Source organism: Oncorhynchus nerka, linkage group LG15 (genome assembly GCF_034236695.1).
Source record: "Oncorhynchus nerka isolate Pitt River linkage group LG15, Oner_Uvic_2.0, whole genome shotgun sequence".
NCBI classification, from domain to species: Eukaryota; Metazoa; Chordata; class Actinopteri; order Salmoniformes; family Salmonidae; genus Oncorhynchus; species Oncorhynchus nerka.
In genome coordinates, this window is record NC_088410.1 from 33,401,375 (window position 1) to 33,423,069 (window position 21,695).

General features: G+C 42.1%; 2 protein-coding genes across 2 annotated transcripts; both read left to right on the forward strand.

Moving 5' to 3' along the window:
- Positions 1-100: 100 nt before the first annotated feature.
- LOC115142451 (small ubiquitin-related modifier 2) lies at positions 101-2,443 on the forward strand. Its single transcript, XM_029681929.1, has 4 exons — positions 101-287; positions 887-1,018; positions 1,373-1,444; positions 1,795-2,443. The coding sequence occupies exons 1-4, from the start codon at positions 267-269 to the stop codon at positions 1,858-1,860; spliced, it is 291 nt and encodes a 96-aa protein (XP_029537789.1). The 5' UTR covers positions 101-266; the 3' UTR covers positions 1,861-2,443.
- A 1,949-nt stretch (positions 2,444-4,392) lies between these two features.
- On the forward strand, positions 4,393-15,644 carry LOC115142452 (jupiter microtubule associated homolog 1-like). The gene is made up of 5 exons (XM_029681930.2): positions 4,393-4,572; positions 6,010-6,152; positions 13,705-13,805; positions 13,993-14,020; positions 14,199-15,644. The coding sequence occupies exons 1-5, from the start codon at positions 4,517-4,519 to the stop codon at positions 14,345-14,347; spliced, it is 477 nt and encodes a 158-aa protein (XP_029537790.1). The 5' UTR covers positions 4,393-4,516; the 3' UTR covers positions 14,348-15,644.
- Positions 15,645-21,695: the final 6,051 nt, after the last annotated feature.

Here is a 21,695-nt window from a genome sequence, read left to right on the forward strand (position 1 = left end):
CTCCTGGAACATGTCATTTTACTTTTGTATTTTTAAGTTTAGTTTCACACCAACAAGCAACACTGGGCACACACACTGTGAATGCTCAGAAATGTAACACTGTGCACACACTGTGAGTGCTCAGAAATGTAACACTGTGAGTGCTCAGAAATGTATCGTCATGGAAAAAGAGCAGCACAGACTGCTCTCCAAACTGGCGCAGATGGAAGTCGCGCTCCTGCCCAAGCTTCGTGGAGAAAGCGCAAAGTCGCTGAAGTGTAGCAGCCATGGCAGACGAAAAACCCAAGGTGAGCAATGAAACGTATTTTATTCGCAATATTTACAGTGAAGTTGTATTCTCGTTATGTTGGCCTGTATGATATTCTGAAAAGGTTTGAGGTTTAGAGCAGCTAATTTACTTAACCGGTTGATTTAGTAGGAAATATTTCTGAATCGGTCTGGACCGCTTGCCTAGGCTAACTGCTAGCGTGGAGTTAGCTAGCGAATAATATCAGTAACAATGTGGCTTTTGTGATTTATTCATGTTTTGTCAGTCAAAATCAGTTTAATTTTCTAATTTAAATGTAATTCATATTCATGTGTTTTCTTGTCATGATGCGCGGATGCAACCTAGATGGCTAGCTAGCTAACGTCGAGGGCCCGTGCCCAAATAACAGTATGGCAGCTAGCTACATACAGTTGTTAGCATGCTAACATGATCAATTAGCTTGTTGTAATTGTTATGAATCGGGAGTATTCCGTGCAGACCATTGCACTTCACAATAATGTCTATCCAAATATCATAATCCGTGATTTGAAACTTAGTTTAATGTGAGGGATAGTTTAGTTACTAGAGAAGGTACCAAATATCCACTCCCTTCTCCAATCATAGAATATTTGTTTTTAGGAAGGAGTAAAGACTGAGAACAATGACCACATCAACTTGAAGGTGGCAGGACAAGACGGCTCAGTGGTGCAGTTCAAGATCAAAAGGCACACACCTCTCAGCAAACTCATGAAAGCATATTGCGAAAGACAGGTAAAGGCACCAGCAACATCCATTGACTAACAAACATGCATGTGTAGGACATGGGGATGTGTGAAACTTACTCCTCAGCCTGAAGTATCCCCACTTGCGATAGGGAGTAGCTAGCTTTCCATGTGGCGCGGTCTGGTAATACGCTTCAGGAGGGAGGTCACGTGTGCTAACAAGGCAGAGCTCCCGAGTTCGCGCAAGGTATGAGCCGAATCGGGAGGAAGTGGTACTCGCTACGTGACGTCCTGTATACATGTACTCAGACTGATGGTTTTATTGCCATGCACAAGTTCCATTGATTGAAGAATTGCGTATTTGCAGTTTTAAAAAATGGTGTCTTGTGATGCCTTTCCACAGGGCCTGACGATTAGGCAAATCCGGTTCCGGTTTGATGGTCAACCCATCAACGAGACAGACACACCAGCACAAGTAAGTTGGTCGATAAGGTTTGTTATTGTTGGATCAAATCCTTGGTTCCTCTTATATGTTTGAGTTGACTGTTCATTGGCAAATGGATTTATCCTGTGCCGGGGTCCAGGACCACATAGGGCCCCTGGAGGCAGAGGTTCAATCCCTTACTTCCTCTCCTATAATCCTCACATCTGGCTCTCCATTTAACATTCTGATCTGAACCTGTCAATAAAACTTCAAAATACCCCCCCAAAATATATTTGAAAAACATGTTTTATCCTGCCCACGAAGAATGTTTACAACGGGTAGAAAAAAACATAAATTGCTGATGCTATAACTGATCTTGACTATGACTTTTGTTTTTTCAGTTGGAAATGGAAGATGAAGACACAATCGATGTGTTCCAGCAGCAAACGGGAGGTTTTCTTCACTAGCCTATGTTCCCCACCAACACCCCTACCTCCCCTGTCAGCTCGCCTCTACGTTCCCTAATAATGTATTTTCTGAAACTCTGCTTCTAACTCCTATCCCTAGGCACTTAATGCCAATCTGAAAAGATTGGATAGGTTTGACCAATATGTTAATATGACTTGCTGTGTTATAGCCGTACTTCCAATCCTTTCAGGTCTACAGGAGTTGGGTCAATTTGGGATTCAGCATACCTAGTTCTACACGTCAATACCATTCATTCTGATATTCACATAACATACGGTTGTATATTATTGAGTTTATTCTGTACATAAACATCTGAGTGAGGGTACCCATTGTCAGATCCTGTTTCATGTGCTGAACTAATCCAGCAATCAAAGCCTACAATTCTGGACGGTGTGTAAGTTCTTTACATCTAATTCACCCATTTTGACAATTGCTGGTCAGACTTCTGTTTTCAGAGATGGATTCTTTCTTTTTAATAATTGTAGAAGTTGTTTGCGATGCAACTTGTATTGATGTTCTCCAATAAGCCTGCATTTAAATCGACTCACATCTTATTGTTAAATAAATTGATTCTTTTTTAAATATGTCTCTGTCATATATATATATACAGTGCCTTTGGAAAGTTTAGACCCCTTAATTTTATCCACATGTTGTTAGCCTTATTCTAAAATGTATAAACCCCCCCCCCCCCCCAAGCTACACACAATACCCCATAATGATGACGCAAAAATAGTTTGACCTTTTTGCAAGTTTATATAAACACTGATTACATTTACACAAGTATTCAGATCCTTTACTTCGTTGAAGCACCTTTAGCAGCAATTACAGCCTCGAGCCTTCTTCGGTATGACGCTACAAGCTTGGCACACCTGCATTTGGGGAGTTTCTCCCATTCTCTGCAGATCCTCTCAAGCTCTGTCTGGTTGGACAGGGAGCATTGCTGCACAACTATGTTCAGGTCTCTCCAGAGATGTTCGATTGGGTTCAAGTCTGGGTTCTGGCTATTCCGCTCAAGAACATTGAGACTTGTCCCGAAGCCACTCCTGCTTGGTCTTGGCTGTGTGCTTAAGGTCGTTTTCCTGTTGGAAGATGAACCTTCGTCCCAGTCTGCGGTCCTGAACAGGTTCTCTCTGCACTTTTCTCTGTACATCTTTGCCTCGATCCTGACTAGTCTCACAGTCCCGGCCACTGAAAAACATCACCACAGCATGATGCTGCCACCATCATGCTTCACCGTAGGGATGGTGCTAGATTTCTTCCAGACATGACGCATGGCATTTGGCCCAAAGAGTTCAATCTTGGTTTCATCTGACCAGATAATAATTTCTCATGGTCAGTCTTCAGGTGCCTTTTGGACAAACTCCAAGCGGGCTGTCATGTGCCTTTTACTGAGGAGTGGCTTCCATCTGGCATTCTACCAAAACTGCCTGATTGGTGGAGTGCTGCAGAGATGGTTGTCCTAGAACATTCTCTTATCTCCACAGAGGTACTCTGGAGCTCTATCAGAGTTACCATCACATTTTTGATCACCTCCCTGACTAAGGCCCTTCTTCCCCAATTGCTCAGTTTGGACAGGCAACCAGCTCTAGGAAGAGTCTTGGTGGTTCCAAACTTCTTCCATTGAAGAATGATGTAGGCCACTGTGTTCTTGGGAAACTTCAATGCTGCAAAAATATTTTGGTACCCTTCCCCAGATCTGTACCTCGACACAATCCAGTCTCTGAGCTTTACAGACAATTCCTTTGACCTCACGGCTTGGTTCTTGCTCTGACATGCACTGTCAACTGTGGGACCTCAGACAGGTGAGTGCCTTTCCAAATCATGTCCAATCAATTGAATTTACCCCAGTTGGACTCCAATCAAGTTGTAGAAACAGCTCAAGGATGATCAATGGAAACAGGATGCACCTGAGCTCAATTTTGAGTCTCATAGTAAGGGTCTGAATACTTATGTAAAAGAGATATGTTTTTTATGTTTATAAAATGTGCAAAATGTCCAAGTTGCGACACAATGATGATTATCAACCATCTGTTTACACAGGAAGCCCAATTCTGATATATTTTTTTGCTAATTGGTATTTTGACCAATCATTGGCCAATCATTGATTGGTCAAAATACCAATTAGTGGAATATAGATCAGAATTGGGCTGCCTGTGTAAATGCATTCTAGGTGACCTTCTGTCTGAATCATATAGTCAGATTTTTCATTATTGTTCTCTGTTGTATCAACGGACTGATTCTGTATGGGTAAAAACAAGTATTTGTGAGGAAAATATTTATCTCAAAATGTTTGATTGTACAGAAAGGAGGGTTATAAAATCTCTAGATTCAGACATTATATGGATTATTTTTTTGTTTGTTGCTAAGGACTGTTTGCTTTTCCTTGAGCGCGCAGGTCGTACACCGATTCTCCAATCAAATGCATGATTTATGAATCAGGAACCAATCAGAAGAACGAATCGTCCTTTTGTGGGTGGCAATTCAACCATGGAAACGCCCTTTCACGGGTTTTTTTTTATTTTTTATTTTTTTAAATCCGATTGATCATTTTGCCTGTACCGGGTGGAGTAAAACGAGTCTGAGGTGGTGAAATATTGGTCTAAAATCGTCTTGTTATTTGCAATTGCTTATTAACTCCTACCAGCCTCTCACAAAATGACGACGACAACTATATATTCAGGCATGGAAGCCGGCGCAAAAAGCAGCTCCAGGTAAGCATCATGACATGTCAAGAGCCTTGCATTTTCAGCCAAATGTCAAATGATGCAGCCCTCCTCTAGACAGCTAAGTTAGCTAGCTAACCTTTAACTAGCTAGTTGTCAAACAATAGACACTATTTTCTTAACCTGTTCGTATTAATGGATTTTTAAAGTATTTGTGAGAGGATGTATTTCACGTTAAATGCGTTTGTGGCCACAACCACCGTTGACATTTGCCTCTGTATGTGGAACAGGCTAACTAACGTTAGCTTGCTAGCATTTAGCTAGTGAATGTAGCTAGCTAACGACGTGCTCGTAGGTGTGTAAAAGCAAGCTAATGCTAATGGTTCTAACTGATTGCCTTCAAAGGAATCAACATTTTGCTTCTTATTTTATTCAATGCAGGGTGCATGACACCAGAGCCAGACTGCTAGCATGAAACTTGTCGTTGGCTACCAAATCAATAACAGTTCATTTTATGGTTGGGTGGGGCCCCCTGTGGAAGGTGATTTTTCTATCCGACTAACGTTAGTAGTATCCACTTTGCCAATCACGACCATGCAGCCCTCTTCCATAACCAGATTTGCTCAAATTAAATATTCACTAACCAGCTATTCGGCTAGCTAGTTACTGACTTGCAAAACCAACTATGCTAATCAGACTTAAATTATTTTACATCTGGTTGGTTTAGCCGGCTTGATTAAGGTTGATATCAGGCCGAAGCAGCTGCCTCACATACAGAGACAACTGGCTACAATGACATCTGGATATTGTAGTGTGCCTCTGGGGCAAGTGGGATGGGGGAACCTAAAATGTCTGTTATCGTGAAAATCGATCAAGTGAGCTTTTACCTGGTTTACATTTATGCAAGCACAAGGCATGTAAATCAAAAATATATATTTTTAATTGTTAATCTTAGCAGAAGGTATTGTTTTTTTAAATCATTATCTCAATGCAGAGAAGCTGCCATTTCAAAGATTCTTTCATGCTTTAAAAATCCTCACATTTGGTCTCCATGGTTTTGTCACACCCATTTTTCATCCTCTTCTAAATCCTCGGCTTAAAGGTGGGTTCACTCACTGCAGGAAGAGATAGTGGCGCCAGCAGGAGCCCATCTCTAACATGAATTCAAAGCATTTTGTGTGTCAGCATAGATTAGCTCTAGTCAATGTGTCAGCTAACCAGACCACCATAATGACAGTAGTCAGGAAGGCTCTAATGTAGTGTTGCGCACCAGACACAGACTTCCTCCCAAAATAGCCTGGGGATGATGCCCTTTGTCCTGTGCAAAATTTCAGACAGGTGTGTATTTTGTTTATTCTTTTTTTTCTTCAGTAGGAACTCTTAGAGGGTACAAATCCTAGTTTAAGGCTATACCAGTAAGACGTATACAAGTTAGGCTAGTTATTTTATTTTCCTCAATACTTTTCTCATTGCTTTGTCTCTTAGGGTCCTGCGCCCCCCTGGAGGAGCCTCCAACATCTCTTTTGGCAATGATGAGGAAAAGCCCCCCAATCGCAAAAACAAGATGGCCTCCAACATCTTCGCTGAACCAGATGACCCACACGCTCATCGGAGGAACAACCCACCTGGTAACCCATCACCCTACCTCAGCCTCTTGTATAATACTTATACTGTGCCTCTAGCTGTATGTAGCCTATGTAATTTATCAAAACTTCTCAGTGCGGGTCCTTAGTCTTTAAATCTTAAATGAATTGATCTCAGATTCTTAAATTCAAAGGTCTTAAATGCAACTGAGATGACTACAGTGTTTCCATTATAGTGCCGCTGCTTAATTGTTGCAGTTATTACTATTTTAACATCAAATAATACTGGAGGCGCACTTTTTCTAAAGCTATCCAACCATGTGTGCACGTCATGTGCGAGTCGGGCTGTTGCCAGAGAATAAGATTTCCTATACATTTTTTGTTATTTTATTAGGATCCCCATTAGCTGTTGCAAAATCGGCAGCTACTTATCCTGGGTCCGCATGAAATATGACATAATACAGAACATTAATAGACAAGAACAGCCCATGGACAGAACTTAATCAATATTTTTTTTAAATGCACGTGTAACGTACATATCAATACATACACACTATCTAGGTAAAATATGGAAGAGGCGATGTGCCGTGAGGTGTTGCTTTATCAGTTTTTTAAAACCAGGTTTGCTTTAAACCAGGTTTGCTGTACATTTGAGCAATATGAGATGGAACAGAGTTCCATGCAATAAAATGGCTCTATGTAATACTGTGACTTTTCTTGCATTTGTTCTGGTTTTGGGGACTGTGAAAATACCCCTGGTGGCATGTCTAGTGGGGTAAGTGTGTGTCAGAGCTGACTATGCAAACAATTTGGGATTTTCAACACAATGTTATAAGAATTATACCTTCGACTACAATGAAGAGCAAGACGTGCCGCTTAACTAGGTCTTTCCTTGAATCACTCGACGACAATAATCAAGATGAGACAACTAGAGCCTGCAGGACTTGCTTTTTGGAGTGCGGTGTCAAAAAAGCAGAGCATCTCTTTATTACGGCCAGCCCTCTCCCCATCTTTATAACCATTTGAATATTTGTTTTGACCATGACCGTTTACAATGAAAGGTAACGCAAAGTAATTTAGTCTCAACTTGTTCAACAGCCACACCATTCATTACCAGATTCAGCTGAGGTCTAGAACTTAGGGAATCATTTGTACCAAATACAATGCTCTTAGTTTTAGATGTTCAGGAACAGTTTATTACTGGCCACCCATTCCAAAACTGTCAACTCTGTTAAGGGTTTCAGTACTTCGTTAGCTGTGGCTGCTGACACTTATGATTCAACCATATAGATATACATGGACAAACATGCTTTGTTTTAATGCCAGTGGCAGGTCATTGGTAAAAATAGGAAAGAGTAGAGGGCCTAAAGAGCTGCCCTGCAGTACACCACACTTGTTTGACATTTAGAGAAGCTATTAAAGAAAACCTAAACTGTGGCCACAAAGTTGGAAACACAGAGTCTTCTAGAATGTCATTGTATGCTGTAGCATTAAGATTTCCCTTCACTGGAACTAAGGAGCCTAGTCCGAACCATGAAAAACAGCCTCAGACCATTATTCCTCCTCCACCAAACTTTACAGTTGGCACTATGCATTCGGGCAGGTTGCGTTTTCCTGGCATCTGCCAAACCCAGATTCGTCTGTCGGACTGCCAGATGGTGAAGCTTGATTTATCACTCCAGAGAACGCGTTTCCACTGCTCCAGAGTCTGATGGCGGAGAGCTTTACACCACTCAGAAGAAGCAGAAGCTTGGTATTGCGCATGGTGATATTTGGCTTGTGTGCGGCTGCTTGGCCATGGGAACCCATTTCATGAATCCCCGATGAACAGTTCTTGTGCTGACGTTGCTTTCAGAGGCAGTTTGGAACTCTCTAGTGAAGCAACCGAGGGCAGAAGATTTGTATGCACTTCAAAAGTCTGGATCTGTGAGCTTGTGTGGCCTACCACTTTGCGGCTGAGCCGCTATTGCTCCTAGACGTTTCCACTTCACAATAACAGCACTTACAGTTGACCAGGGCAGAAATTTGATGAACTGACTTGTTGGAAATGTGCCACGTAAGTCACTGAGCTTTTCTGTAAGGCCGTTCTACTGCCAATATTTTTCTGTGGTGGTGGCATGGATGTCATGGGGACGGTAACATTATTAATAAAAATTATATATTATACATTTTATTTGTTTAGCTCACAATACAATTTAAAAGTGTGCATTAAGTTGTCTAATAATAAATGTGGCAAAAAGGAATGTAGACATTAATTAATGCATAAAATTAGCACTGGCCAATAGTCTGGGAGAGGAAAAAATACCAGTCCATGTAAATGCATTTGACTTGTCATGCTTATCAGTCTATGGGTTCATTTGCATAATTTAGTGAATTCAATTGGCGCGTGTGTTTTCGTTATGTGTCTATCACACGCACAAAGTGTCATGACGTTGCCCTCTTTGGGTACAGCAAGCCCCATCCCCCTCTCCCCCTGCCTCATTCAACTAGGCTGCTGTGGACAGAGAGAGGTCATAAATTCCTGAGAAGACCCTGCCACATGGCCACACAGTATAAGAGGCAGAGTAAATTTTCATAGAGAATAAAGGAATTTCTTCCACCTCACAGAACTTGAGGTACGAACAAATGTCATGTTCCGGAGAAAGTATAAAAGATCGGTGAAGAATCCAGCTTAGCTCAAACGAACTGGTCCGTTTGTTACAACTTGGGGAAGCTCATGGGAGACGGTGTGGCCACATTACCATAACGCTGTTATATAATAGCTTCAGATATGAGGTTTACATCTAATTGTTGTATAAGATGAATGAGTGAGCATAATACTGTTTGTAATATGATTTTGGACTGTTTAATGAAGGAAAATACAATTCCTTTTTGATTTGAACTAAATCAGAGGACCGCCCCTGAGCCCAGTTAGGGTCAGGCATCCTGGGACAGCCCCTTTTCTGCAATTCTGAATAAAACTCAACTTTGAGAAAATACCACCAGACCATGTTTTTCTCCATTAGGAGAGGACAAAGGTTGTAGACCATTGTTGAATCTTTTAACCATACCACGTGGTTAAACTCTTAGACTATCGATACCGACAGAATAAGAACAAGTGTTTGATATAACGAATTCCTAGCTACAGACTAGTCATTTATCATTGAACGCGAAGAACGGCAACCGCCAAAACATCCATTCTATAACAAATGAATTAATGTCACTCTGAACTATCCCCTCTAACCAAGACAGAGGACGAAACTCCAACAGAAACAAAGTTTTCACCAGCGATCAAGACGACACACTGAGCATAAATATATACACTGCTCAAAAAAAACACTTAAACAACACACTGTAACTCCCAAGTCAATCACACTTCTGTGAAATCAAACTGTCCACTTAGAAAGCAACACTGATTGACAATAAATGTCACATGCTGTTGTGCAAATGGAATAGACTATTAGCAAGGCACCCCCAATAAAGGAGTGGTTCTGCAGGTGGTAACCACAGACCACTTCTCAGTTCCTATGCTTCCTGGCTGATGTTTGTCACTTTTGAATGCTGGCGGTGCTTTCACTCTAGTGGTAGCATGAGATGGAGTCTACAACCCACACAAGTGGTTCAGGTAGTGCAGCTCATCCAGGATGCCACATCAATGCGAGCTGTGGCAAGAAGGTTTGCTGTGTCTGTCAGCGTAGTGTCCAGAGCATGGAGGCGCTACCAGGAGACAGGCCAGTACATCAGGAGACGTGGAGGAGGCTGTAGGAGGGCAACAACCCAGCAGCAGGACCGCTACCTCCGTCTTTGTGCAAGGAGGAGCAGGAGAAGCACTGCCAGAGCCCTGCAAAATTACCTCCAGCAGGCCACAAATGTGCATGTGTCTGCTCAAACGGTCAGAAACAGACTCCATGAGGGTGGTAATCAGGGCCCGACGTCCACAGGTGGGGGTTGTGCTTACAGCCCAACACCGTGCAGGATGTTTGGCATTTGCCAGAGAACACCAAGATTGGCTAATTCGCCACTGGCGCCCTGTGCTCTTCACAGATGAAAGCCGGTTCTGCCTGCAACATCCTCCAGCATGACCGGTTTGGCGGTGGGTCAGTCATGGTGTGGGGTGGCATTTCTTTGGGGGGCCGCACAGCCCTCCATGTGCTCGCCAGAGGTAGCCTGACTGCCATTAGGTACCGAGATGAGATCCTCAGACCCCTTGTGAGACCATATGCTGGTGCGGTGTGCCCTGGGTTCCTCCTAATGCAAGACAATGCTAGACCTCATGTGGCTGGAGTGTGTCAGCAGTTCCTGCAAGAGGAAGGCATTGATGCTATGGACTGGCCTGCCTGTTCCCCAGACCTGAATCCAATTGAGCACATCTGGGACATCATGTCTTGCCCCATCCACCAACGCCACGTTGCACCACAGACTGTCCAGGAGTTGGCGGATGCTTTAGTCCAGGTCTGGGAGGAGATCCCTCAGGAGACCATCCGCCACCTCATCAGGAGCAAGCCCAGGCATTGTAGGGAGGTCATAGAGGCACGTGGAGGCCACACACACTACTGAGCCTCATTTTGACTTGTTTCAAGGACATTATATCAAAGTTGGATCAGCCTGTAGTGTGGTTTTCCACTTTCATTTTGAGTGTGACTCCAAATCCAGACCTCCATGGGTTGATACATTTGATTTCTATTGATCATTTTTGAGTGATTTTGTTGTCAGCACATTCAACTATGTAAAGAAAGTATTTAATAAGAATATTTCATTCATTCAGATCTAGGATGTTATTTTAGTGTTCCCTTTTATTTTTTTGAGCAGTGTATAAAGGCAACCGAAGGCTGTCTTCATCAGTGTGTCACACACCACTTTGCAATGAGCTGGAGGCAGTATGCATTTTGAAAACATAATTGCTGCACATCTGAACAGTTTTACTACGCGCCTTGCCTTGCTCCAAAGTTGCCTTGCCAAAAATCAATCTGTGGAGGCAATTATTGTTTACTTTCTTTCATTTGTCTTCTGGCCAAAGGCACAATCCTAGTCATATTACCAACCAATGCTAGATGCATATTAGATCTACCCCTTTTTCAAAATTTTGAACCGATATTTTCATCTCACATGAAACTGCTAGTTTTTGACAACTTTGTTTCCAGCTAATTGCAGTATGGAACCAACTTTCGCGATTGCTTTTTAATGTTTATTTTTCTGTAACCTAGGCCTACTGGTTGCCTGACTTTCTGTCTGGATGACCAAACGCGTTCATGACACCCAGGTTAAAATGCCAAAACCAAGTATATTTATTTTGGGGTTGAAATGCATATTAAACATTTAGCTAGCTGTTGCTCGGGGATGCAAACTAGTCACTTGTTTTTTTGCTGAAAGGTATCCTTTTTGGGCCCTCACTAGTTTTCATACATGAACTTGCTTGCTAATTTGTCCTGGGAGATTAACATGGGTTGTTATTTTACCTGAAATGCATAGGTTTTGATTAAAAACAAATATTTTTTTGTATTTATAGAATTTTGATGGTGGTTGGCAACCAACTTTAAGGTGCATTACCATCACCGACTGGAGTGTGGACCTCCATCTTTCAATGACCCATGTGGGTAAATGCTCGTAATAACCAATGAGTAGATGGGAGAGGCGGGACATGCAGCGCGTCAAATGGCTAAAATAGAACCAAGTTCTTCTATTTTAGCACCTGGCTATGCAGGAGTCTGATGCGCTTGAGGAGTTTGGATGAAATTATTGAATAACATGTACATTTTATTTTGCAACGCTCACAGATTAAACGTGTGCTGTCTGGTCAGCATGTTAGCCACCTGTTGCACCCTCTACAACCACTGATTATTAGTTGACCCTGCTGGTCATCTATGACTGTTTGAACATCTTGCCCATGTACTGTTATAATCTCCACCCGGCACAGTCAGAAGAGGACTGGCCTACCCCTCAGAGCCTTCTTCCTCTAGGTTTCATCCTCAGTTCCTGCCTTCTTGGGAGGTTTTCCTGGCCACTGTGCTTCTGCATTGCTTGCTGTTTGGGATTTTAGGCTGGGTTTCTGTACAGCACTTTGTGACATCGGCTGATGTAAAAGAGGCTTTATAAATACATTTGATGGATATGACTGACTTGATCATTGCCCTTGCTAGTTTAACATTCCCAGTATTAGTTACATTGTCTGTCAGTTTTTGTTGTTTAAAAAAAAAAAAAAAAAACATTTAAATATTGAGTCACTGAAACAAGCAAGGTACCAGGCCAGCTGGTATTTACAACCTGATGGCAATTATTTGGACTACCAAGAAATGTATTGGTGAATTATATTAACCATTCATTTAACTGCATCCATCGATTGTCAACAATGCCTCCCTTCCGTTAGGTTATATTTTACCCCCCAAAAATACATATTTTTAAATTCTCAGTTTGGTTTTGTAGCATGACCTGAGTATTTGATATTTTTTTAATGTAAATTATGGTTGTCTGGTCACATTTGTAAATTAGTTAACTCTCAGTTCCACTTTAAGAGCCAGCTTTAAATATACAACTTTTTTGCCAACGGGCTCATTTCTGGAGTGGAATATCAGCAGGTGTGCGCAGACCTCACGATTTATATTACATTTAATTCCAAGGTCTTAAATTCAACTTCATCGAACCTGGAGATAATCTATGTGAATGCAAGTTGCAACTTCCTCCACAAGAGGGCAGATAGTGTTCATGTATGATGCTCTGATTCATGTTCGCTTCACAGAGCTTATAAGAAAAGCTGTCACCGTGTGTAGGAAATGGCCAATTTAACTCCTCCAATCCATAGTCATTACATTAGCTCTTCCACTATTGATCTTCCTTCCTACACTGAATCCCAGCATGGCTGAGTCTGAGCCATTCTGGAATATTCATGAGGATCTCTGCGTTGCCTGCAGTGAATGCTCCCGTGTCAGGTCACAATCAACAGCCTGGTCAACGCTATGCGACTGATGTTGTGCTGCATGAGGCAAATGGTGGTCGCAACAGATACTGACTGGTTTTCTGATCCATGCCCCTAACTTTTTAAACAAATTTTTAACAAATATCTTTGACCAACACTCGTATCTGTATTCCCTTAGTCATGTGAAATCCATAGATTAGAGCCTAATTAATTTATTTCAATTGATGGATCTTCTTAACTCCGACTCAGTAAAATATCTTGCCGTTTTATATTTTTGTTCAGTATATGATAAATCCAACTGACTTGTCTGATTAGCAGCTGTTGAGTAGGAGAGTTCGGCATGCTGTCTGAAAGGTCAGGTGGGGAGACAGTGGTTTTTTTGCTTGTCCCCAGGCTGGTTGTTGAATTGGAGTGTTTCCAATTCAACTCTCACTCTTCCTCCAAACTTTCCTTTCTAGGTCATAACTTGCAACCCCTTGTGATTTAGCAATTAAAAACAATCCATGAAATGGTAGAGCTAAGCAGTTTTAGTTTCATTCTACTTGATTAGGTGTTTGGCTGCTTATAACTCTATCAAGTATCTGAAACGTTATCACTTCTGGCATGAGATGTTCTTAAATTAGAATGTAAGCCCTTGATCACTTGGTAATTAGCCAGGCAATTCCCAGGGATTGAGACTCAAACCGTGTCAATTCTGTGTATCTACAGGTGGGAAGCCCACCGGAGTGCTGTGTGGAGAGCCCTCAGCCCCACTGAGGAGATGTGCTACCCAATCTTCCTCCAACAACCACGAGGACTCCAATGCCGGGGTGAGATGGCGCAACGCTGTGTTTGTGTGTGTGGGGGTGATAAATCTGGTATTTCCCATGTTGACATTTCCTCAAAGTTAAACAATGGGCATTCCTTGTTGAGGATTTTCTTTCACTTTCATGTATTTGGCCTACTCCTTTCTGTTTTTTTAATCACTTACCTTTTTGTCCCTTCATCTCCTCTTAGACTGGAGACAATGATGTGGGAAATGCTGGTAAGGACTATTTTAATGATTCTTGCTAACTTCCACTGTTAAACAAGTTGTCCAGATTAAGACTACATATTCATGTCTGTAAACCTCTAAGAAGGTTAATTTTATTCACAATGCTAGTTAAATTATAGGGGAAAATATGATTTTTAGTATGTTATCCTGTCTCCTTACCCATGTTTAGATAACGCTGTGGAGGTTGAGGTCATTCCTGCCCCAGAGCAGAGGATTGAGGCCTCCCAGCCCGCCACGGCGGCGTCCCAGCCCGCCGCTGGGATGACATCAGGCCGCAGGAACCCCCCAGGGGGAAAGTCCAGCCTCATCCTCGGTTAAGGTCCCTCTCCTTCTCTATCTCTCTTTCTCAGAACTCCGCTGTCCTTTTCTCTTTTTTTAAAAGAAGAATCTCCACCTGTTCATCTGTGAGTCCAGGAATTTCGTCCCGTCCTCTTCCTCTCCTCCCTCCCTGAGTCCATTGTTTTGATACCCCCTCTTTTTTAATTTTTGTATGTTTTTTTTGACAGAAGCACTTTACGTACCTGATTCTAGCCCCTGGCATATGTAGTGCTGTAGTCACAGGCCCTCTAGCCAAAGGGCATGAGGTTTAAGTTGTCCCTCACTCCATCCGGTGTCAATGGCAAAGTTCTGATGCGCGATCGATAAGGTTTAAACAAAAAAACAAAAAAAATACTAAAATGGATTTATATGAAGTTGTTGCTTTTGCACCGTGTTCATTGTCTGGTAGAAGCTGCATGCACGCCTGGTTTGTTCCAAGTCCGACTCAACCAAAACATTTTGGTGAAGCCTTTTGTTTAAAAAAAATAAAAATCTATTAAAAAAGGAACTAAAAGTTTTACTGTGAACGTTTCATTTTAATTGAAGGTTATGCTGGACTTTATTGAGTCATATTAATTAATTGTTGGGGTACATGATCTAGTGTTGCATGAAGTTTGGGACTTGAACATTTCTATGGAAACTAAAATCCACACAGGGGATCCAAACAGTTTACTCAAACCCCGGTGTCATTATTTCTGAAGACTAAATTCAGTGAATCTGTCCAGAAAATGGGCTTTCTAATGTCATGAAATGGAGAACAAGATGACATTTTATTGTATATGATTTTATTTATTTATTTTTTGGAAGGGAAACTTTCTCAACAGCTAAAGTATGCCTGTTTGTGTATGGTACTCAATCTGATAGAATGACAAGTGACCTTATGACAGCTCTGCCTAGTTCTCATTTTACTTTTTTTTTTCATTCTCAATGTTGGACAATTTGGTACGTTAAGCAAATTGCTCAGTTCTTGTTCAAACTTCTGTCATGGTCTCTCTTACAGGTCTGATGCCTATTTTACTGTCTGCCTTGTACAGGGAAAACCTGGGGTTTTATGTATTTACACACATACATGCATGCATACATATATAACACACAGGTCAATTTTGTTCAAATGTAATTTGAATGAAATTGCACACATGGCTTTAGTGAATTCATGTTGAAGTGCTGTTCTGCAGATGTTGAACGGTCAGCTGGGCTACATGACCGTTACTTGTTCATCCAAATTCATGCAGGTTTGTTTATCACTGTAAAAGTCGCAATGAATATTGGCGCAAATTAAATGTCACTTTTGACCATACATGGCTGTCTTTTATTTCTGAAGGCAATGGCGCAGTTGGCTGTGTCGTTATTCAATGACCTAAATACATTTTAGAACTGGGTGGTTCGAGCCCTGAATACTGATTGGCTGACAGCAAACATATTTTTACTGCTCTAATTACATTTGTAACCAGTTTATACATTAACAGCCATAAGGCACTTCGGGGTTTGTGGTACAGTGCCTTCGGAAAGTATTCAGACATTTTTATTTTTTCCTAAATTGTTTGTTACAGCCTTATTCTCAAAGGGGTAAATAAAAAATCATCTTCAATCTACACACAACATAACACATTTCTGCAAATGTATTAAAAATACAGAAGTACCTTTTCTATTTACATATTCAGAGAAATGTATCTCAGGTGCAGCCTGTTTCCATAGAAACATATTGGAGTCCACCTGGGGTAAAGTCAATTGATTGGACATGAGTTGGAAAGGCACACACCGGTCTACATAAGAGCCCACAGTTGACAGTTTTTGCTCTGACATGCACTAAGGCATTAGGTCGACGGAATTGTCTGTAGAGCTCCGAGACAAGAATGTGTCGAGGCACAGATCTGGGGAAGGGTACCAAATTTCTGCAGCATAGAATGTCCCCAAGAACACAATGGTCTCCAATATTCTTAAATGGAAGTTTGGAACCACCAAGACTCTTCCTAGAGCTGGCCGACTGTCCAAACAGCAATCGGGGGAGAAGGGCCTTGGTCAGGGAGGGGACTAAGAACCCGATGGTCACTCTGACAGCACTCGAGTTCCTCTGTGGAGATGGTTGTCCTTCTGGAAGGTTTTCCCATCTCTGCGGCACTCCTCCCATCAGGCCTTTATGGTAGAGTGGGCAGTAAAAGACATGACAGCCTGCTTGGCGTTTGCCAAAAGGCACCTAAAGACTCTGACCATGAGAAACAAGACTCTCTGTTCTGATGAAGCCAAGATTCAACTCTTTGGCCTGAATGCCAAGCTTCACGTCTGGAGGAAACCTGGCACCATCCCCTACGGTGAAGCATGGTGGCAGAATGCTGTGGGGGTGTTTTTCAGAAGCAGAAACTGGGAGACTAGTCAGGATTGAGGCAAAGATGAATGTAGCAAAGTACAGAGAGAACCTGTTCGGGACCTCAGACTGGGGTGAAGGTTTACCTTCCAACAGGACAACGACCCTAAGCACACAGTCAAAATAATGCAGGGGTGGCTTCGGGACAAGTCTCAATGTCCTTGCGTGGCCCAGCCAGAGCCAGGACTTGAACCCAATCGAACATCTCTGGACAGAGCTGAAAATAGCTGTGCAGCAACGCACCCCATCCAGCCTGACAGAGCTTGAGAGGATCTGCAGAGAAGAATGGGAGAAACTCTCCAAATACAGGTGTGCCAAGCTTGTAGCATCATACCCAAGAAGACTCAAGGCTGTATTCGCTGCCAAAGATGCTTCAACAAAGTACTGAGTAAAGGGTCTGAATACTTATATAAATGTGATATTTGTTTATTTTTTATAAGTTAGAAAATATGTCAACTGTTTTTGTTTTGTCATTATGGGGTATAATTGTGTGTAGATTGATGAGGGGGTGACAATTTAATCAAGATTGTAACCTAACAAAATGTGGAAAAAGTCCAGGGCTCTGAATGCACTATATAGCCGATATTCCATGGCTAAGGGCTGTATCCAGGCACTCTGCAGTGCGTTGTGCTTAAGAACAGCCCTTAGCCGTGGTATATCGGCTATATACCACACCCCCTAGCCGCCACGGGGTGGCAGGTAGCCTAGTGGTTTGAGCGTTAGGCCAGTAACCGAAAGGTTGCTAGATCGAATCCCCAAGCTGACAAGGTAAAAATCTGTCATTCTGCCCCTGAACAAGGCAGTTAACCCACTGTTCCTAGGTTGTAATTGTAAATAAGAATTTGTTCTTAACTGACTTGCCTAGTTAAATAAAGGTAAAATAAAAAAAATGATTGCTTAATTACGTTGACTTTGATACCACTGTATGTATTGACTGCAAAATGACAAGGGAAAGTGGTGGCATGTCTTTGCAACATTCCTTTTCAGTCATGGTCGGACTGCCTCAAATGTTTTGAATAGCCTACCACCCGTTTGTTCCGTACCATCCTCCTCTTCCTCCCTCTCCGACTCCATTGTTTTGATACCCATTTCAGTTGAAGGCACTCAGTTGTACAACTGACTAGGCATCTCCCTTTCCTTTCCCCTTTTTCTCTCCCCTTTTTGTTGTTGTTGACAGAAGCACTTTGTGTCTGATCAAGCCCCTGGCATCTAGTGCTGTAGTCATAGTCCTGCTGGCCAATGAGCTTGTGTAGGCTGGGGAACCTAGCGTCTGCTAAATGACTTAAATGTAAATGTAATGTAAATGATTAAGTGAGTCTGCAACCTGGGTTACGTTTATGCAAACACAGTGGGTAAAAATAAAAATAAATCATTTTCATTCTTAATCTTGGAGGGTAATCTCTAAGAGCAGAGAAGGTTCCAGTTCAAAGATGATTTTGTGCTATAAAAATCCTCATGCTTGGTTTCCATGGTAACCATCAGATTTTCCCTTTAAAGGTGGTTTCACTCACTGCCTGAAGAGCTAGTGAAGCCAGCTGGAGCACATCTCTAAAATGATTTCAAAGCATTTAGTGTGTCAGCATAGATTATCTCCAGTCAGTCGGTGTGTCCGCTAACCAGACCATCATAATGACAGGGGTCAAGAGGGCATTGAAAGGGAGTGGTCTTACAGTTTTTTCCAATTGCTAACACACTAAAATGACATGCATAGACAGCACAATTATTTAAACTGACACACAGAGAGCAAAACCTCTTCTCAAGCCTCCAAAAGTCTAAACACATTTTCTGCTTTACACACATTTTGCAATTCAAAATGGCACTTTTTAAATGCACTTCACACAGTTCTCTGCATAAGACACAACAATATGACATAAAGTCACATTTTGCCATTTCAAAACACAGCCATTCAAAATGGCACGACATGAGCTAATTGGCCAACACATGTGCCACCTGGCCAAACACCTCAATGGTTAAATGTTACCACTTCAATCAGGAAGTAAGCACTATGAAAAGACCACAGGTGAGCACCTTTTGTTTTACAACAACAATGGAAGCCGTTACAGAGAGAGGAAGAGGAAGAGAGAGGTTGAGAATGAGAGGGGGAGGAAGAGTGAGAGGTAGGGGTAGAGCTGCTAAAGGAGTTCATGGCCAAAGAAGACAACAACTTTCAAATGAAATCAGAGCAACCTTAGTTGATCATGTCATCAACCATGGGCTGACAATGTGAGAGGCTGGACAGAGAGTGAAATCAGAGCAACCTTAGTTGATCATGTCATCAACCATGGGCTCACAATGTGAGAGGCTGGACAGAGAGCGCAGCCCAACTTGAGCCGTTTTACTGTCGCCTGTGTCATCCGGACATTTAGACTGGAGTACAGGTATGTAACCTACATTTCTTTCACACTATGTAGTACACCCCATGTCATAGTGTATCAGTTGGGTGACACCTGTTTACTTCATGAATTGCTGATGTCATACACTAACTGCACACATTTCCTGTAGAATTTACTCTACTGTGGGGGAAATATCTTTAGGTTGCATTGTCCAAGCCCTATATTTTTGTTTTTTTGTTTTTCTAAAGGACTGAGAGACGCAACCTTGGTGGAGGAAGGGGCCAAATGTTCACCGGGGTACAGGAAGCTGCCATTGTAAACTTGGTTTTGGAAAATAATGAAATCAGATTACGAGAAATTCAAAGCCACATCATCCAAGACAACACCATATTCAACAACATTCAACGAGTCAGTCTGTCCACATTGGCTCGCATTCTCAAGCGAAACCAAATCAGAATGAAACAACTTTATAAGGTGCCGTTTGAGAGAAACTCTCAAAGAAACAAAGAGGTCAGACGAGCATATGTGGATGTAAGTACAATACTGACTGCAGTACACTACACGCAACATTGTTTCCCAGTGTACTGGATAACACCATATTGACTGCTTTTGTTCTTTGTTTTCAGGGAGTACTGGAAATGGATGCTCATGCAATCCCACATGAGTTCATCTTTATAGATGAGGCTGGGTTCAACCTAGCAAAGAGCAGAAGAAGGGGGAGAAATGTCATTGGCCACAGAGCCATTATAGATGTTCCTGGCCAACGTGGTGGGAACATCACAATGTGCGCTGCCATCTCCAGTACGCATGGTGTCCTCCACCGTCATGCCAACCATGGACCATACAACACAGCCCATATTCTCACATTTCTGGACAGACTCCACAACATTCTCATACCACCAGAGCGTATGAATGATGCAGACCATCAAAGAACCCGGTACGTTGTAGTATGGGACAACGTGAGCTTTCATCGTGCAGCCCCAGTCCAAAACTGGTTTGCTGACCACCCACCATTTCTCGTGCAATACCTCCCACCATACTCACCATTTCTGAACCCCATAGAAGAGTTATTTTCGGCATGGCGGTGGAAGGTATACGACCGGCAGCCCTTTGTGCGCAGGCCTCTTGTGCAGGCTATGGAAGAGGCATGTGATGAGATTGATGTGGGTGCGATTCCGGGATGGATAAGGCACTCAAGGCGCTTCTTCCCTCGATGTCTGGCAAGGGAAGATATTGCCTGTGATGTGGACGAGGCGTTGTGGCCAGAACCAGCTGTGCGGCAAGATGCTGCCTTGTTATTTTTCTTGCCTTTTCTTTTTCAGTTTACTGATTTTTTGTGATCATATTTTGGTTCAGTCCAATGTAAATATATCTGCTGTGCATATGTTGCACTGACTTGTTTGGTGAAAAATAAAACATCAAATTTTTCAACAGCATGTGTGTGTATCTGTAAATATTTCTGTGCATCTGAAGAATTTTCTACAATTTGAACTATTTTAGTATTATGGCAAAGCATACTAAAGCTGAGAGTGCTTTTCATTATGCCCAACAGTGTGTAGTTGTTTAGTGTGTGCCATTTCATACAAATGTTTGATTTTGATAATGCTATATGTAGTTTTGGTTGCAGTGCTTCATTTTGCAGGATATATGAGGTATTTTGCAGCTTGGGTGTGTGGTTTTGTGAATTGTGTTAAGTATTTTGATAAAACCAGCCTAGTTTGCAAAATTGTGTTTCAGCAATTGGGAAAAACTGTAATGTAGTCTTGCACAACAGACACTGACTTCCTCCCCAAATAGACTGGGGGTGAGGTTGCCCTCAATGGAAATGACTAGCTTCATCAGACTAGATTGATTTGCCTGGCGACCAAAACTCCTTGCTTCGGCCAAACGCTTCACCATGAGTTTGGAGCTGAGTACCTCCCCAACTATTTCTAGAACACAAACACATTCTAACCGTTCTGATTGGTCCCAGAAACCGGTAGGTTGGGCAAGAGCCAGAAATTCATCCTTGGCTTTGATAATCTGATTGGTTAGAGATGATCCAATCGTCAATGACTTTGTTTTGTACAATAACCCTTATTTTGACCTCACCACAAACAACTTCAACGATGGCAGTCTTAGAATAGACGGTGGAGATGGGGGACCGGTAGAGAGATTGCGTCCCTCGAGCAGGAAAGAAAGTGGAATATTTTCAAAAAGAAAATATATAAATCCATTGTTGCCACCCTTAGCATTGAATGCAAGGGAATCCAGCGAGCATATGGCCTCCCTTGATAATAAAAAAATATTATAATAATAGCCAATCAGCGTTGAGCTAAACTGAGTGAGCTCAGCTGTGAATTGTCCTGGCGCACCTAAAAAAGTGTCATTTGGCTTCACACCAATCACATCACATCAAAAGCAGAACGTCATTTACAGAAAATGTTTCGATTTGCAGTAACTCTACGTGGTTCTAAATCAATGGTAGTTTAGTAGTTGGAAAATATCAGAAACATTAACTTGCTTGACCATGCTAAGTCAGGGGTGTAAAACTAAATCCATGGAGGGCCCAGTGTCTGCAGGTTTTTGTTTTTTTCTTTCAGTCAAGACCAAGACAACCAGGTGAGGGGAGTTCCTTACTAATTAGTGACCTTAATTCATCAAGTACAAGGGA

Coding starts and splice junctions, on each gene's coding strand:
- LOC115142451 (XM_029681929.1), top strand. CDS start 267: ATGGCAGACGAAAAACCCAAG. Junction 288..886: donor TGGCAGACGAAAAACCCAAG/GTGAGCAATGAA, acceptor ATTTGTTTTTAG/GAAGGAGTAAAGACTGAGAA. Junction 1,445..1,794: donor AGACAGACACACCAGCACAA/GTAAGTTGGTCG, acceptor TTGTTTTTTCAG/TTGGAAATGGAAGATGAAGA.
- LOC115142452 (XM_029681930.2), top strand. CDS start 4,517: ATGACGACGACAACTATATATTCAGGCATGGAAGCCGGCGCAAAAAGC. Junction 4,573..6,009: donor GGCGCAAAAAGCAGCTCCAG/GTAAGCATCATG, acceptor TTTGTCTCTTAG/GGTCCTGCGCCCCCCTGGAG. Junction 13,806..13,992: donor ACGAGGACTCCAATGCCGGG/GTGAGATGGCGC, acceptor ATCTCCTCTTAG/ACTGGAGACAATGATGTGGG.